The sequence below is a fragment of the Oryctolagus cuniculus genome, chromosome 5 (genome assembly GCF_964237555.1).
Source record: "Oryctolagus cuniculus chromosome 5, mOryCun1.1, whole genome shotgun sequence".
In the NCBI taxonomy this organism is placed as follows: Eukaryota; Metazoa; Chordata; class Mammalia; order Lagomorpha; family Leporidae; genus Oryctolagus; species Oryctolagus cuniculus.
This window is the reverse complement of record NC_091436.1, coordinates 18,296,829-18,315,141: the sequence shown is the minus strand read 5'-3', so window position 1 is coordinate 18,315,141 and position 18,313 is coordinate 18,296,829. Positions and strand designations below refer to the sequence as shown.

The 18,313-nt window shown below is 43.0% G+C and overlaps 1 protein-coding gene across 3 annotated transcripts in view; it reads right to left on the bottom strand.

Moving 5' to 3' along the window:
• The window catches only part of LATS1 (large tumor suppressor kinase 1), a 61,770-nt gene that overhangs the window by 41,872 nt on the left and 1,585 nt on the right, over positions 1-18,313 (bottom strand). For all 3 annotated transcript variants that reach the window (XM_070073424.1, XM_002722434.5, XM_070073425.1), the window contains exon 2: positions 1,070-1,565. Coding sequence is in view for 1 of the 3 variants with exons in the window: in XM_002722434.5 (XP_002722480.1) it covers positions 1,070-1,420 (351 nt within the window). In the remaining 2 variants the exon portion in view is untranslated. The remainder of the gene's footprint in view (positions 1-1,069; positions 1,566-18,313) is intronic.

Genomic DNA, 18,313 nt, shown 5'->3' with positions numbered 1-18,313 from the left:
CTGGAAGAGGAGCAACTGGGACAGAATCCGGCACCCTGACTGGGACTAGAACCCGGGGTGCCGGCGCTGCAGGTGGAAGATTAGCCTAGTGAGCCACAGCGCTGACCCAATTTTTATTTAAACAATTTCTGCCACCTAAAATATTCATACGTGGGGCCAGCATTGTGGCACAGTGGGTAAAGACACCATCTGCAATGCTGGTATCTCATATGGACCCAAGTTCAAGTCCGGGCTGCTCCAGTTCCAGTCTAGCTCCCTGCTAATACACCTGGAAAAGCAACGGAGGATGTTCCAAGTGCTTGGGCTCCTGCACCCACATGGAGAAGGTCCTGGCTGCTGGCTTCCGCCTGGCCCAGCCCTGGCTATTGTGGCTATTTGAGGAGTGAACCAACAGATAGAAGATTGACCTCTGTCTCTGTTTCTCTCCGTCTCTGTAACTGTCTTTCAAATAAATAAATCTTTAAAATTCATACAAGGTATGTTATCATAGGAATCAAATTTTATTAATAACCAAAATATGATTTAAATTAATGTGCTATAAAAATTCAAAATGAGTTCTGAAAGTAAATACTAAAAGAACTGGGCATAGTGAGCGTAAAGTGAAATTTTAATAGTTTTTTTTAATTTCACATTTGAACCTAAGGGTGATATGAACACAACCACTCAATCAAATCTATGATTATAATGCTTTCTCCTTACTATCAGCTTCGTATCTTTGGACTTACTATTTCTCCGATAGCTGCTCGGCTTATCAAGCTGGTGTGGCACACAGAAGTCTCTCCCATAGCCTCACTTGCAGCTTTCTTCAACTGCATTTCCACTGTGACTTCATAACCTAGCTTTTTAAATTTTAGAAACTCCAGAATTTAGTGATAATGTATAACAGAAGAAACTAAAGAAATAACAATGACTTTGTTATGTTTGTAAACATAACATTCTTCATTGACAGACACATTGTATGTATACATAGCTAAATGCTTTTAAAAGAAACATTTCAGCATGAGAGTACCTAAAAAGTTTTACAAAGCATAAGGTGAGATTTCTTTGTCTTGTCTTTAAAAATTCTTACCTCATCAAATCCAGCAGCTTGCAAGTCTTGAAACATCTGTGGATTAACTTCTGAAGTACTCCTGGAGGAAGAACTGGTTTCATTGGCAAATGGCAGCAGAGAGTTTCGAATTTCCTGCAAGGCCTTGTGATATGTCCCAAATTTGGGTGGATTCCTAACTTGTCGAGGATCTTCAGTCAACATTTTGCTCATGTTATGCTCAGCCTTTGCAGCATCAGATGGTTTGGATAAATTCCTAAGAGATTCCCGAATTTCTTGCAACATCTGCCGACTGCTGCCAGTGTAGTTACTGGCAGGAAAGGTCTTAGGCCTCATTTGCCTGTAACCTTCTGGCTTTTCACTCCTCTTCATGAAAACATCTATGTATGTAGCCCACACAAAGGACTTCTTTAAGAGCTCCTTGATAGATTCAAAACTTTCTCTTCAGTAAAAGTGGAAATGATCCTTTGTGAACTTCCCAGGAATATTAAATTCTTTATACTCTACACAATTAACCCTATAAAAGAAAAAAATAAATAATAAAAACTATAAGGTGATTAGTAAAGCAGTTTTGGGTATTAGGGGAACACCTCACTGATACAGAAGTTAAGAGAACAAGTTATAGTTCTGGCTCCGTTAAGGACTACTTTAGGATCAGGACAAGTGCCTATTTCCTAGTCTATAAAATGGATTTACCTTATTTACCTTAAGCAATAGTTATGATGGTAATTTTTAAGAATGCCAGAGTTTGGGGCTGGCATTGTGGCACAGCAGATAAAGCTGCTGCCCGCAATGCCAGCATCCCATATGAGCACAGGTTCCTGGCCTGGCTGCTTCACTTATGATCCTTGCTAATGGCTTGGGAAAAGCAGCAGAAGATGGCACAAGTGCTTGGGCGACTGCTAACCAGAAAAGCTCCTGGCTTCTGGCTTCAGCCTGGCTGTTGTGGCCACTTGGGGAGTGAACCAGCAGATGAAGATCTCTCTCTGTCTCTCCCTCTCTGTGTTAACTCTGCCTTTCAAATACATAAATAATATTTTTAAAAATTATATTTAAAAAAGCACGCCTTAGTAAGCATATAAAGCAAATACAAATTCAAGAGAGTACTAAATCAACAATATAACAGACAACCTCTCCTTGCCAATCTCACTCAGCAGCTCCAATTTTTGATTGTACAAATTAGATCTCAGGGTAAGATTTCTTAAAGAACAGGTATGGTCCCTTTAATTAATTTTCATTTTATTTGAAAGGCAGAGCATCAGAGAGAGAGAGACAGAGACTCAGAGAGATCTACCTTCCATTGGTTCTCTTCCCAAATGCCTGCAACAGACAGGGCTGTGCCAAGTTGAAACCAGGAGAGCAGAACTCAATCCAGGTCTCTAAGTGGGTGGCAGGGATCCAAGTACTTTTATTTTTTATTTATTTATTTATTTATTTATTTATTTATTTTTTGACAGGCAGAGTGGACAGTGAGAGAGGGAGACAGAGAGAAAGGTCTTCCTTTGCCGTTGGTTCACCCTCCAATGGCCGCCGTGGCCGCGCGCTGCGGCCAGCACACCGCGCTGATCCGAAGCCAGGAGCCAGGTGCTTCTCCTGGTCTCCCATGGGGTGCAGGGCCCAAGCACTTGGGCCATCCTCCACTGCACTCCTGGGCCACAGCAGAGAGCTGGCCTGGAAGAGGGGCAACTGGTACAGAATCCGGTGCCCTGACCGGGACTAGAACGCGGTGTGCCGGCGCCGGAGGCGGAGGACTAGCCTATTGAGCTGCGGTGCCGGCAAGGGACCCAAGTACTTGAACCATCACCTGTTGCCTCCTAGGATGCACATGAGCAGGAAGCTAGATGGGAAACAGAATAGCTAGGACTTGAACCAGGCACTCTGATATGGGATGCAAGCATCCCAAGCAGTGACTTAACTGCTGTGCCAAATGCCTGCCCTGAGTATTGTTGCCTATAAAAAGATTTTAGGCCGGCGCCACGGCTCACTAGGCTAATCCTCCGCTTAGCGGCGCCGGCACACCGGGTTCTAGTCCCGGTCAGGGCGCCGGATTCTGTCCCGGTTGCCCCTCTTCCAGGCCAGCTCTCTGCTGTGGCCAGGGAGTGCAGTGGAGGATGGCCCAGGTGCTTGGGCCCTGCACCCCATGGGAGACCAGGATAAGTACCTGGCTCCTGCCATCGGATCAGCGCGGTGCGCCGGCCGCAGCGGCCATTGGAGGGTAAAACAACGGCAAAGGAAGACCTTTCTCTCTGTCTCTCTCTCACTGTCCACTCTGTCTGTCAAAAAAAAAAAAAAAAAGATTTTAAAAACACCAGTCCAGAAGACACCTATATGCTTCAAAAACAGATACTTGGGTTTAGTTTCTTAACTGTACAACACGACTATAAAGACAGTAGGCTTATCAACAATGGGACAGGAAAAGGACATGTGAGGTCAGCTTGTCTTTTCCTCACTTAGGCATGAATGTCTTCTATAAAACACTGAAAGAATACTCAACTAACGTCTACTTAAATGTCCCACTAACAGGGAATCACTAACTCAAGAAACATTCCATTTGTGATCTGCGGTAACTGTCAGAAATATTTGAGGCCGGCGCTGTGGCATAGTGAGTAAAGCTGCTTCCTGCAATGCCGGAATCCCATATAGGAGCCAGTTCATGTCCAGGTTGTTCCACTTTCCGTCCAGCTCCCCACGAATGCGCAAAGGAAAGCAGCAGCAGATGACCCAAGTGCTTGGGCCCCTGCTACCCACGTGGGGGACCCATTAGAAGCTCGTGGATCCTGACTTTAGTCTGGCCTAGCCCCAGCTGTTGCAGCCATTTGGGGAGTGAACAAGTGGATGGACGATACCTCTGTCTTTCTCTCTCTCTCATAACTCTGCCTTTCAAATAAATACATAAATAAATATCTTTAGGAAAAAAAAAAGAAATGTTTTCATCATGTGCAGCATCATGAAACCTCACTCAGTGCCTACCAAGAGCCTGTTACAGGCCAGCACTAAACAATTTGTCTACCTTCTGATCTAGTGGTCTGAATGTCTCTGTGCAGTAGGTTTGCTACTTTATAGATATGAGAACTACAAATTTAGAGAGTTTGGCTAAAATAGTATGTAAGTAATATTGCTAGTATTCGAAACACTGCTAATTATCCTCTACTGGGAGCTAATTTCTATTCTAATTAAGTGTGACTACCATTCATGTTACATCAATCTATCTATCAATAGATAGATCCATCAATAAACAGACAGATATACAGGCAGGGAGGAAGTGGAAATGGGGGTGAAAGAGACTTCTTGTCATTTAGATCTCAGTTCTGTTACCTCTTCAAAGAGCCTCTGCCTACTCACCAGATTACACTCTTTTCTTTTTTTCTCAAAGATTTATCTGAAATGCAGAGTAACAGAAAGAGAAAGAGAAAGAGAAAGAGAAAGAGAGAAAGACAGAGAGAGATATCTTTCATCTGCTTGTTCACTTGCTTTTTTTTTGTTGTTCACTTCCAAAATGACCACTATGGCTAGGGTTGGACCAGGCCAAAACCAGTAGACTGGAACATCAATCTCTCATGCAGGTGGCAGGAGCCCAGGCATTTGGGCAATCCTCTGCTGCCTTCCCAGGCATATTAGCAGGGAGCTAGATGTGAAATGCAGCAGCCAGGACTTGAAATGCCATTCTGATATGGGAATGCCAGTGCTGCAAATGGCAGCTTAGCTCACTGTGCCATAATGCAGTCTGTTTTCTTTTTTGCCCAAAATGATTTGCTTATTTGAAAGGTAGAGTTACATAGAGAGAGAGAGACAGGCAGAGAGAGATCTTTCATCTGCTGGTTCACTCTCCAGATGGCTTCAACAGCCAGGACTGAGCCAGGCCAAAGCCAGGAGCTAGGAGCTTCATCCAGGTCTACCACATGGCTGGCAGAGGCTCAAGTCTTTGTGCCATCTTCTGCTGCTTTTCCAGGTACATTAGCAGGGAGCTGGATTGGATGTAGAACAGCTGGGACTTGAACTAGTATTCATATATGATGCCAGTGCTACAAGTAGTGGCTTAGCCAGCTGTATTACCCTGCCAGGACCTGGTTTTCTTTTTATTGATAGAATTTTATAGTATCTAAAATTGCTTTACTTCTTTGTTGTAGATTTCTCCTCACTGAAATAAAATCTCCCCGAGAATATAGGACCTTGTATTTCCTGTAACCATTGTCCACCACCAATAACTAAGTCTGGCACATAGCAGATGCTTAATAAATATGTATTTTAAAACAAATGAAATAAACATGTGCATCCTAAACATTCCCATTTTCTTAAGTGCTTCTTAATTCTAGTCATGCTCTTCTAGACATACATGTCAAAACTCTAAAGCTGGTTAAAAAAAAAGAAAAACAGCATTTGCAATGAAAAAAACAATAACAACCAAAAATGGGATTCAACTTCTTGTTCTGTTAATCATTAGCAATGCAGACTTGGAAACTTAATTCTCTGAACTGACTCCTGCATCATAAAATGGTTAGAGTAGGTAACATCTATGAGATGAATGAGACAAGGTTTAAGAGTATCAGTGCCAGGCCGGCGTCGCAGCTCACTAGGCTAATCCTCCGCCTTGCAGCACCAGCACACCGGGTTCTAGTCCCGGTCGGGGCGCCAGATTCTGTCCTGGTTGCCCCTCTTCCAGGCCAGCTCTCTGCTGTGGCCAGGGAGTGCAGTGGAGGATGGCCCAAGTCCTTAGGCCCTGCACCCCATGGGAGACCAGGATAAGTACCTGGCTCCTGCCATCGGATCGGTGCGGTGCGCCGGTTGCAGCGCGCCGACTGCGGCGGCCATTGGAGGGTGAACCAACGGCAAAGGAAGACCTTTCTCTGTCTCTCTCTCTGTCCACTCTGCCTGTCAAAAAAATAATAAATAAATTAAAAAAAAAAAAAAGAGTATCAGTGCCATACAGCTCCATGAATATACATACAACTATGTGAAGACGAAGGATGTTCCTTGCAATGTCACTGGTAACAGCGAAAGATGACCTCAGTCTAGATGCTCATTTTCAGATGGGGCTTCAATAATATGAAGGGAATGTGAATCCTTAATCCTTAAACCACTGGACGGACAATCCCTATTGACCCCCACTGGAATCTGTGTGACCAAGACAGGAATCTCCCTTGTCTTAAGCTACTGATATTTTGGGATTTGTTACAGCAAAAATAAATAAGTAAAATAAAATATAAATTCAAAAGATGCTTCATGGTATTGTGGAAATTGACAAAGACTACACAAATGAGAACAAGCAAAGGCTATATCTATCCAGACTGTGCTATTGGAAGAGTGTCAGCCACTGTCACTTATGCTCATCTGAAGGCAGGCAGAGGGTTAGGAAAGTTTTATACTGAAAAAAGGGGAAGACTTTAAGTATGCTCTGAATGCTGGCATGGGGAAGCTGAAGGTGGGCTAACCAGAAGCAGAGCGTCCTACGGGATTGGTTTGGGAAGCATAACTGGCTTTTTCTGATAATGATAAAAGGTGGTATTACTGGGTTATGTTATTTATTACACTATGCATTCTATTGTTATTTTACAGTGTGCACCCTCTACTTATTAAAAAAAAAAAAGTATCCTATAAAACAGTATACTGGGTTACTTGGGCAGCAGTCTTGTGTTTCCCTCATCTCTTCACTACATCAAGAGGCCATGTCCAGTGAATGACCTATGCCATCTGAGTTTGTGTATACCCCTGTGATGTTCACACAAAAAAGGGCCCAATGATACATGTATTTTTACAAAAAACATCCCTGCCCTTGAGTGACACAGGACTGCATTATAAATAAGGGAAAAAGTCAAGAAAAAGATCGTTAATTTGAAAGCAGAAACAGAAAGGAAGAGAAGGAGTTAAAAAATTTAAAGTCTTGGGGCCAGCGCTGTGGTGCAGCGGGTTAAAGCCCTGACCTGACGCACTGGCATCCCATATGGGTGCCAGTTCTACTCCCAAATGCTCCTCTTCTGATCCAGCTCTCTATGCGAGGGCCTGAAATACCAGTGGAAGATGGCCCAAGTCCTTGGGCCCTTACACCCACATGGGAGAGCAGGAAGAAGCTCCTGGCTCCTGGCTTCCGATCAGCGCAGCTCCGGCTATTGCGGCCATCTGGGGAGTGAACCAGTGGATGGAAGACCTCTCCCTCTGCCTCTGCTTCTCTGTAGCTCTGCCTTTCAAATAAATAAATAAACCTTAAAAAAATAAAATGTATGCTTTTCTACATTTTAACATTTTTTCATTTTTTCTCAGTTTTTTTTTTTTTTTTTTTAAGATTTATTTATTTGAAAGGTAGAGTTACACAAAGAGGAAAGGAGGGAGAGAGGAGAAGAGAGAGACATCTTCCATCTGCTGGTTTACTCTTCCCAAATGGCTGCAATGGCTGGATCTGGGCCCATCCGAAGCCAGGAGCCAAGAGCCAGGAGCATTTTCTGGGTCTTCCATGTGGTTGCAGGAGCCCAAGTCCTTGAGCCATCTTTTACTGCTTTCCCAGGCCATAGCAGAGAGCTGGATTGGAACTGGAGCAGCTGGGACTTGAACTGGCACCCATATGGGATGCCAGCACTGCAGGCAACGGCTTTACCTGCTATGCCACAGCACCAGCCCCCCTGCTCCACTTCTGATACAGCTCCCTGCTAATGCACCTGGGAAAGCAGCAGAACCACGTGGAGACTTGGATGTTGTTCTAGTCTGCTAGTTTTGGCTGGCTCAGGCCTGGCTATTGCAGCCATTTAGGGAATGAACCAGCAGATGAAGATCTCTTTATCTCTGCTGCTCCCTGTCTCTGTATCACTTTGCCTTTTAAATAAAAAATCATTAAACAAAAAGTTTAAAAAATTATATTAAGGCCGGCGCCGGCACACCGGGTTCTAGTCCCGGTCGGGGTGCCGGATTCTGTCCCGGTTGCCCCTCTTCCAGACCAGCTCTCTGCTGTGGCCAGGGAAGGCAGTGGAGGATGGCCCAGGTGCTTGGGCCCTGCACGCCCATGGGAGACCAGGAGAAGCACCTGGCTCCTGGCTTCGGATCAGCGCGATGCGCCAGCCGCAGCACGCCGGGTGCAGCGGCCATTGGAGGGTGAACCAATGGCAAAGGGAACACCTTGTCTCTCTCTCACTGTCCACTCTACCTGTCAAAAAAAAAAAAAAAAAAAAATTATATTAAAAGAAAATTTCCAGCTCCAAGGCAGAAAAGTTCTAGAACATCAGACACTTCACATGCCTAACTTAACCATAAAAAAGGGATTCCCAACTGCATCATTTTCATTGCCAACATGACATATGATCCTCAGAAGGTCTAGGAAGGATTCCACTATCATTCAGCATCACATACACAGAGATAATCAATCAATGCGCACTGCAATTAAAGGCATAAATAATTGCCAAATTTAGGCAAGATCATAAAAATTTCAAAGGTAAGACAAAGTCATAAAGCACACGAAATGTATCAAAATCTTTGAAGTTATTAGCTTCAGTAGCAGCTGTTCAATTTCTAGCGATAAGTAACTCAACCAAGGAAAAGCAAAACTAAGAATGTTAGCAAAAGAAAAGAAAGCCCCAATATTCTTCAAAATGACTTAAAATTATTAACTCAAAGGCAATGAAGAGGTTAAAGATAAATAGCCAGAATCATAAGAGCCAGCATATGACGTTGCATTAACTCCCCAAATATAAAAGTAATTCAGGGACGGCGCTGTGGCTCAATAGGCTAATCCTCTGCCTAGCAGCGCCGGCACACCAGGTTCTAGTCCCGGTTGCCCCTCTTTCAGGCCAGCTCTCTGCTGTGGCCCGGGAGTGCAGTGGAGGATGGCCCAAGGGCTTGGGCCCTGTACCCCATGGGAGACCAGGAGAAGCACCTGGCTCCTGCCTTCAGATCAGCGCAGTGCGCCGGCCATTGGAGAGTGAACCAACAGCAAAGGAAGACCTTTCTCTCTGTCTCTCTCTCTCTCTCACTGTCCGCTCTGCCTGTTAAAAAAAAAAAAATGTTCAAGATCACTAGCAATCAGGGAAATGCAAATCAAAAAAATGTTCAAGATCACTAGCAATCAGGGAAATGCAAATCAAAACTACAATGAGGTTTCACCTCACCCCGGTTAGAATGGCTCACATGCAGAAATCTACCAACAACAGATGCTGGCGAGGATGTGGGGAAAAAGGGACACTAACCCACTGTTGGTGGGAATGCAAACTGGTCAAGCCACTATGGAAGTCAGTCTGGAGATTCCTCAGAAACCTGAAGATAACCCTACCGTTCGACCCAGCCATCCCACTCCTTGGAATTTACCCAAAGGAATTTAAATTGGCAAACAAAAAAGCGGTCTGCACCCTAATGTTTATTGCAGCTCAACTCACAATAGCTAAGACCTGGAACCAATCTAAATGCCCATCAACGGTAGACTGGATAAAGAAATTATGGGATATGTACTCTTTAGAATACTATACCGCAGTAAGAAACAACGAAATCCAGTCATTTGCAACAAAATGGAGGAATCTGGAACACATCATGCTGAGTGAAATAAGCCAGTCCCAAAGGGACAAATACCATATGTTCTCCCTGATCGGTGACAACTGACTGAACACCAAAAAGGAAACCTGTTGAAGTGAAATGGACACTATGGGAAACGGTGACTTGATCAGCATAGCCCTGTTAATGAACAACTTAATACATTATCCCTCTCAGTAGTTTTTTTTATCTGTTCTACTTAATATGACTGGTTTAATTCTGTAATTAATACACAGTTATTCTTAAGTGTTGAAAATTAACTGAAATGTGATCCCTGTTAAACATAAAAGTGGGAATAAGAGAGGGAAGAGATGTATAATTTGGGACATGCTCAAGCTGACCTGCCCCAAATGGTAGAGTTAGAAACATACCAGGGGATTCCAATTCAATCCCATCAAGGTGGCATGTACCAATGCCATCTCACTATTCCAAGTGATCAATTTCAGTTCACAATTGATCATAATGAAAGGACTAAGAGTCAAAGGGAGCACATAAACAAGTCTAGTACCTGCTAACACTAACCGATAGAATAAAGGGGAGAGTGATCCAACATGGGAAGTGAGATACTCAGCAGACTCATAGAATGGCAGATGTCCTAAATAGCACTCTGGCCTCAGAATCAGCCCTAAAGGCATTCGGATCTGGCTGAAAAGCCCATGAGAGTATTTCAGGCATGGAAAGCCAAGACACTCTGGCAAAAGATCTCTGTGAGTGAGATCCCAGTGGAAAGAACAGGTCATCAAAGAAGGAGATACCTTTCTCTGAAGGGAGGAGAGAACCTCCACTTTGACTATGACCTTGTCTAAACAAGATAAGAGTTGGAGAACTCAAGGGGCTTCCATAGCCTTGGAAACTCATGACTGGAGCATAGGGAGATTACTGATGCCATAGACAGGAGTGTCAATTGGTAAAGTCAACAACAGGAGTCACTGTGCACTTACTCCTCATGTAGGATCTCTATCCTTAATGTGCTGTACATTGAGATTTAATGCTATAACGAGTACTCAAACAATATATTTCACTTTGTGTTTCTATGGGGGTGCAAACTGTTGAAATCTTTACTTAATGTATACTAAACTGATCTTCTGTAAAAAAAAAAAAAAAAAAAAGAAAAGAAATTATCAATTCCCAACTTGACTCTCACTGGGATTAAACATGACAATAGGTCTAATCTGATTTCATCATCATTTAAAAAAAATCATCTATTATTTTTCACTTTATGTTTCTGTGTGGGAGCAAACTGTTGAAATCCTTACTTAATGTATACTAAGCTGATCTTCTGTATATTAAGATAATCGAAAATGAATCTTGATGTGAATGGAAGGGGAGAGGGAGTGGGAAAGGGGAGGGTTGTGGGTGGGAGGGACGGTATGGGGGGGAAGCCATTGTAATCCATAAGTTGTACTTTGGAAATTTATATTCATTAAATAAAAGTTAAAAAAATGAAAAAAAAAAGGCAGTAATTCAGAAGAATCCTAGATTCTGAATGGAAATAAGGCTGAGGACGCAAACTTTATTGTGACAGATGAAAATGGTATGCTAATGAGGATTAATAAACTATGTCTTTATTTCTCCCTCCCTGAAAAAGTGTTACTAATTATATGGCTTGTCTTAGATGTAATGATGTTTCAAATCTGAGAAACTGACAGTACATCTTATTGCTTTTACTACCTGTACACTGAATTTCACCATGTATATGTAATGTCATTTACCTACACCCTACTGATAAAATGTTTGGGTTATTCCCTAATGTTTTCTGCTATTATAAAATAATACTATAAACACCAAAAACTTTAACGACATTCAATCATTCTACTTTTCAGGATGTATGGTAAGTTCAGGGATGTTCATTTTATTATGCTTCTTAGTTTACAGCTATGGAGAGTCTTCAAATGGTTAATGGAAAACTGAAATTAAAAGATGAGTTTATTTTGGTGCAAAAAAATCTTAAAATCTTGGGGTGAGAATTACAATGCAGCAGGTAAAGCCACTGTCTGCGATGCCAATATCCAAGTATCAGAGCACCCAGTTGAAGTCCTGGCTACTTCATGTATCTGATCCAGCTTCCTGCTAACACATCTGGAGAGCAGTGAACAATGGCTCAGGCACATGGATTTCTGCTACCCACAGGGGAGACCTGGATGGAGTTTTGGCATCTGGCTTCTGCCTGGCCAAACCCTGGCTTTTGCAGCCATTTGGTGAGTGAACCACCAGACAGAATATCTCTTTCTCTGTCTCTTGCCTCTCTGTCATTCTGCCTTTAAAATAAAATAAATCTTTTTTTTAAAAATAAATTGACAGTAGCAATCATACATAATATTTCTTTCTTGGGAGCATAGCCTTATTTGTTTAGACAGTAATAGCCTACAATCTCTGGAAACTGATAATATTTCCTTCTACTCACTTTCTAAGGATTAATAAACTGATCAAAAGTGAAAACAATCACTATAACTTTTATCTTCATGTTGAAGAAATATCACCATTTCTATTCGATTCAAATGTTGTTTAGAGACAGTCATTTGGCATAGCAGTTAAAACTGCCTGGGATGTCCAAGTGTATTATATTGGATTGTAACCATAATGAATACATCTTCCTTTCACTTTTCACATTCTAATTAAGAAAAGCTAACCGTTAACTGTAGGACTAATCACAATGTTTGTTCAGTTCAACAAATGCATAATGCTTTGTGGGAATTCCAGGGACACAGCAAGAACAGCAGACCTCAGATAAGGAAAAAAATTGCAACCAAGTCTCCTTTTAATTGAACCCTCTCCCTTACAAATTCATAACCACTGGTGACAAGACAGCTAACAGAAGTGACCCTGGGAACTTGCCTGGTGATCAATCAACTGAATCTGTTATCTTCCCTAGCCTCCTCCAATTCCCCTTTCTCCTTTTAAGTCTTCCTGCTAACCTGCAAATTGGGAAAATCCCTTGTTAGACTGTGTGTCTGCTTTTCTCCCCAAACTGCTAGCCTCTTGAATAAATCTGTTTCTTTGTATCAATTTGTGTATACTGGCTGCTCATGGCAAGCCAACCCTGTTGTTGGGAATTTAGGGACATCCCTTTTCTCCCAGCTGTGGTATCAGCTGTTGATAATATTTTTGATGGTGGCAAGGAAATAGTATTTTGGTGAGTCAAGAGCTCCAAAACAGAGTTAAATTGAACTGGTACACACTGGCCCATTAGGGAGACCCGGAAGAAACTCTTAGCTCAGTTCCAGCCTTTGAGGCCATTTAAGGAGTGAACCAGAGGATGGAAGACCTCTCTCTCGGGCTCTGCATAACTCTGCCTTTCAAATATTTATTCAAATAAAGACATCTTTTTAAAAATAGCTAATTAGGCTTAGGAAGATTGTATGAAAAGTACTGTCAGGTTGTAGCATTGTGCTAAACTTTAAGTTGCACTTACACAGGTATGTTATTGATGTAACTATTCTAGAGGTTTTGTAACATTTGTAAAAACCTGGTGGTCCTGATGTGCTGTTAGCTGTTGTGATTGTTAGCTTAATAAAAAATGACTGGAGGAATTTAAAAGATCTTTGAATCTGCCCCTTCCATACAGGCCCAGAGACCTGAAAGGGTGGAATGGTTTGTAAAACGTTACTGTGCTTTTACAACGCTGTATAAATGAAAATAACTAAATCTCCTTGTATGTCATCCACATTTTAATTGCGGTGATTTTAAGTCTTTTGTCACAGTTCTTGTTCTGCTCTGGAACATTTACGTTTAGAAAAGACTATCGGTTAAGACTATCGCTTAGCGGTTAAGATAAACTGCAGGCCGGCGCTGCGGCTCAATAGGCTAATCCTCCACCTTGCGGCGCTGGCACACCGGGTTCTAGTCCCGGTCAGGCTCCGGATTCTGTCCCGGTTGCCCCTCTTCCAGGCCAGCTCTCTGCTGTAGCCCGGGAGTGCAGTGGAGGATGGCCCAAGTCCTTGGGCCCTGCACCCGCATGGGAGACCAGGAGAAGCTCCTGGCTTCGGATCAGTGTGCTGCGCTGGCTGCAGCGTGCCAGCTGCGGCGGCCATTGGAGGGTGAACCAACAGCAAAGGAAGACCTTTCTGTCTCTCTCTCTCACTGTCCACTCTGCCTGTCCAAAAAAAAAAAAAGACTATCAAATATCTGTAAATATAGGTTTATGACAAAAGATAAATGGACTAAGACTTTCAAAACTCTAATAAAGAAACTAAGGAATTGGGGTCAGTGCTGTGGTGCAGCAGGTTAACACTCTGGCCTGAAGCGCAGGCATTGGCATCCCACATGGGTGCCGGTTCGAGACCTGGCTGCTCCACTTCTGATCCAGCTCTCCACTATGGCCTGAACCGTCGGATGGAAGACCTCTCTCTCTCTCTCTCTTTCTCTCTCTCTCTGCCTCTCCTCTCTTTGTAACTCTGACTTTCAAATAAATAAATAAATCTTAAAAAAAAACTAAGGAATCGATGAAGCTGCTAATGGAAATCAAACAACACAAGAAATAATTACTTCAGACTTGATGATTTGGGAAAATTTGCAGGTTCCTATTTCTTTTACTTAAAATATTGCTGGTTCTATAGTTAAATGTTTGACTTCTAGACTTGAAGAAATTTTTTTCTTGAGCTCTATCTCTAGGGTTTGCAATACTTTGGTAAAGTAAGTTTTTGTAAACAAATATAAAAACAGTTACTTTTTCTTCTTACTGAATGCCTCTAAAATTCAAACTATGAGTATTTTTTCATGGCATTGTAATTATTTGCATAAGTTAATTAGTAATCTGCTTTCTTCATAATAAAGTACAATGTGAAACACTGGCATACCTAAAACTGTCCACAGAATGCCTGACTTTCAGGGCGCACAGACATGCAGTGAGTAAACGAAACTGTCACTCCTTAGTAGATCTTTTTTTTTTTTTTGACAGGCAGAGTGGACAGTGAGAGAGAGAGACAGAGAGAAAGGTCTTCCTTTTGCCGTTGGTTCACCCTGGTCTCCCATGGGGTGCAGGGCCCAAGGACTTGGGCCATCCTCCACTGCACTCCCTGGCCACAGCAGAGAGCTGGCCTGGAAGAGGGGCAATGGGGACAGAATCCGGCGCCCCAACCGGGACTGGAACCTGGTGTGCCAGCGCCACAAGGCGGAGGATTAGCCTAGTGAGCTGTGGCACTGGCCCTTAGTAGATCTTTAAACTTCAAAAAAGATTAGGTACTATAGTTAAAAATATCTTAGTTTGCCTTGGTAATGATATGGGATAAACAGGCAGGAAGTTAGTTTAAGACTACTCAGCCAGAAGTCACAAGCCATGATGTGTAATTTTATCCTCCTACTTGTCAATCAAAATACCCCCTTTCTCAGGATGCATCTGCTTCATCCAGGACCTGGAGGAAGATGCCATGAAAATACAGATGTTGAGCCCCATGTGGAACTTATGGGGGTGCCCTGTGATTCTTAGGTAACTTCTCCCCTGGAAAGGCACCACTCTGACCTCATAAAGCAGAGCAACAACTGGGAGGAGGTCTTTCTTCCACCACACACCAGGACTGCCAGGTACCCTCTCTGTCTCCCCTTCCCCACCCCTTCTCCATTTGGGGAAATCTTCTGGCCCACTGCCCACTCAATGACAGATATTTCTCTGTGTGGGGAAACCCATGTGCAGATGTGTGTGTTCGCTTTCTCACCTTTTGAATAAAATTTACCTTATGTATGTCACACTTTAGAATCCTTGTAAGGGAGTGAACCAGCAGATGGAAGATCTCTTCCCGCCCCACCCCCCCACCCCGTAACTCTGACTTCCCAAATAAATAACCATCTTTAAGAAAAAAAAAAAAAGAAAGAAAATTCTTGTTCTTGTGTGTGTTAAGAGCATGAAATAAAAAAAAATTCACATCCCCTCACTCAGTAGAGTTAAGGCTTCCTGACTTAGAGTTTTCTAAACCTGGCATTACTTTATGGTGAATCATTTTTTCGTGTTGTACATACTGAAGTAAACTTGCAGCAAGATAGTTCTGGCTGGGCACTTTGAGATGATGGTTCTTGCCTGCAGAACTGATAACATTATGTTTAATAGTGGACTCCAGGTTAAGTTAGTCTAAGAACCACTCCTTCTAAAACCTCTTTGGTGCTCAAATATGTGGCTAAAAGGTTTTAACACCGACTCTTGGAGTCGCAGTTGTCGCACAGCAGGTAAAGCCACCACCTGTGATGCCAGCATCCCATATGGGCACCAGTTCATGCCCCAGCTGCTTCACTTCTGATCCAGCTCTCCATTTATGGCCTGGGAAAAGCAGTGGAAGATGGCCCAAGTGTTTGAACTCCTGTATCCATGTGGGAGACATGCAACAAGCTCCTGGGTTCAGCCTGTCCCATCACTGGCCATTGCCGCCACCTGGGGAGTGAACCAATGGATGGAAGATTTCTTTCTAACTCTGCCTTCCAAATCAGTCTTTAAAAAACAAAAACCAAAAACATTGACTCCTGTTTGTTAGCCACTCTCCCTCAACACAGAACTAGGTCAGACCAGCAACCAGGAGAAATCCTGCCTGGCAATGAGGGACAAATAGAAACTAGCTATAGGATGACTGATCAGAGAGGTGTTTTCATGAAGAACAGATGATTAAGGGGGAATATGTAAATTAACATGGAATCAACCCTAAATGAAAATATATATATATTGGCCGGCACCGCGGCTCAATAGGCTAATCCTCCGGCTGCGGCGCCAGCACACCAGGTTCTAGTCCCGGTCGGGGTGCCAGATTCTGTCCCGGTTGCCCCTCTTCCAGTCCAGCCCTCTGCTATGGCCCGGGAGTGCAGTGGAGGATGGCCCAAGTGCTTGGGCCCTGCACCCCATGGGAGACCAGGATAAGTACCTGGCTCCTGGCTTCGGATCAGCGCGCATTGGAGGGTGAACCAACAGTAAAGAAAGACCTTTCTGTCTCTCTCACTGTCCACTCTGTCACTCTGTCAAAAAAAAAAAAAAAAAAAAAAAAAGAAAGAAAAAGAAAAAGAAAATATATACACATATATATATAAAAAGGCTATAAAGAAAGGATTTTTACTGACTGCATGATGGTAACTATCACAAATTCACAAAATGACTACGAGTTACAACTTCTACAGAAGGTCACTTTAAAGAGAGAGAGAGAGAGAGAGACTAACTAGGTGATGCTTTGTTTTCTCACTCCCAAAGCTAGAATCTATATACAGCACATACACTTAGGTGCTTAAAAAAAGCACAAAAAAACCTTTGATTTTGTACATGAAGGCAAGAATTAAAACTGGAAATATGAACTTAAAATTTGGAAACATAAATAAAACTGGTAACCTGCTTACAAAATTATAAACACCCTTAAAGTCTTCAGCCAAGGAAGCTTCAGGTAAAGGACAGGTTTAGACTACATTCTAGCTAAACAGTGTGCAATCTGTATAGTGGACAATTTGTCCTCCTATGCTTATATTAACTCCTCTTCCCAGGTGAAAAATGAGTATGGATAAAATTAGGAGACAGGCTACCTGACTCTGACAGACTCTGAATCACTAAACCCCTTCTTCCAAGGGTCAGAGGCTGGTTTTCAAATCTGTTCTCCTGGATGGCATCTGGAATCAAGACTGTCTTGAAGAAATTTTAAAATGAGGATCAACACTCCTAGCAATAGTGTTGGAACTTACTTAGGGATTAAGTCATTATTCTGTATACACAGAAACTTCATAGGCAAACATCTAAACCTAATAGCTAGTCTTTGGCCTGTACTCCCTCAAAGAGAAGAATTAAAAAACATGTATTTCACACTGTCAATGCCTTCCATTCCAAAAACTCCTCACTTCACCCCCAATCAGCAAGTATCCAGAATGAAGTCAACGGCCCTTTTCCAGATAGGGAATGAGGAAATCTGTAACCATCACGAACGTATCTTCCTTTGCCTTTTCACGTTCTAACTTAGTAACTAGCCATGTATCTGCAACTGTAAAAAAGAATGCATCTCCCTTTGCTTTTCACAATTTAAAGATTTTATGTGAAAGGCAGAATGACAGATAGAGAGGATGAGAGAGACAGATCTTCCATCCATTAGTTCACCCCCTAAATGACTGCAATGGCTGGAACTGGGCCAGGCTGGAGCCAGGACCTAAGAACTCCATCTCACCTGGATGAAAGGGACCCCAAATACTTAGGCCATCTTCATCTGCTTTCCCAGGTGCATCAGGCAGGAAGCTGGATTGGAGGTGGAGTAGTCAGGATTTAAACTGTACTCTGAGATGGGAAGCCAGAAATCACAGTGGCAGGTTAACCCCTGTGCTCTACTACCAGCTCCTTTTCACACTCTAATTAAGAAAAGCTAACTGCTGATCTTGGGACTAATCAGAATGTTTGTTCAGTTCAACAAATGAATAATGCTTGTTCAAGAATTCCAGGGACTGACTACAGGGACATGGCTAGAGATCTGCAACTGCACCATAACCACCAGCTTTATGTCAAAGGAACTTCCACCTAATTGGTGTCAAGATGATTATCAGAATTGACCCTGGAAACCTGCCTGATGATCAAACAACTGAGCCAGTTATCTTTCCTAACTTGCCCCTAACTTCCCTTCTCCTTTTAAAAGTCTTCCTGGGGGCCTGCGCTGTGGCATAGCGGGTAAAGCTGCTGCCTGCCATGCCGGCATCCAATATGGGTGCCATTTCAAGTCCCAGCTGCTCCACTTCGATCTGGCTCTCTCCTATGGTCTGAAAGCAGTGAGAAGATGTCCCAAGGCCTTGGGCCCCCTACACCCACGTGGAGACCCCGGAAGAAAGCTC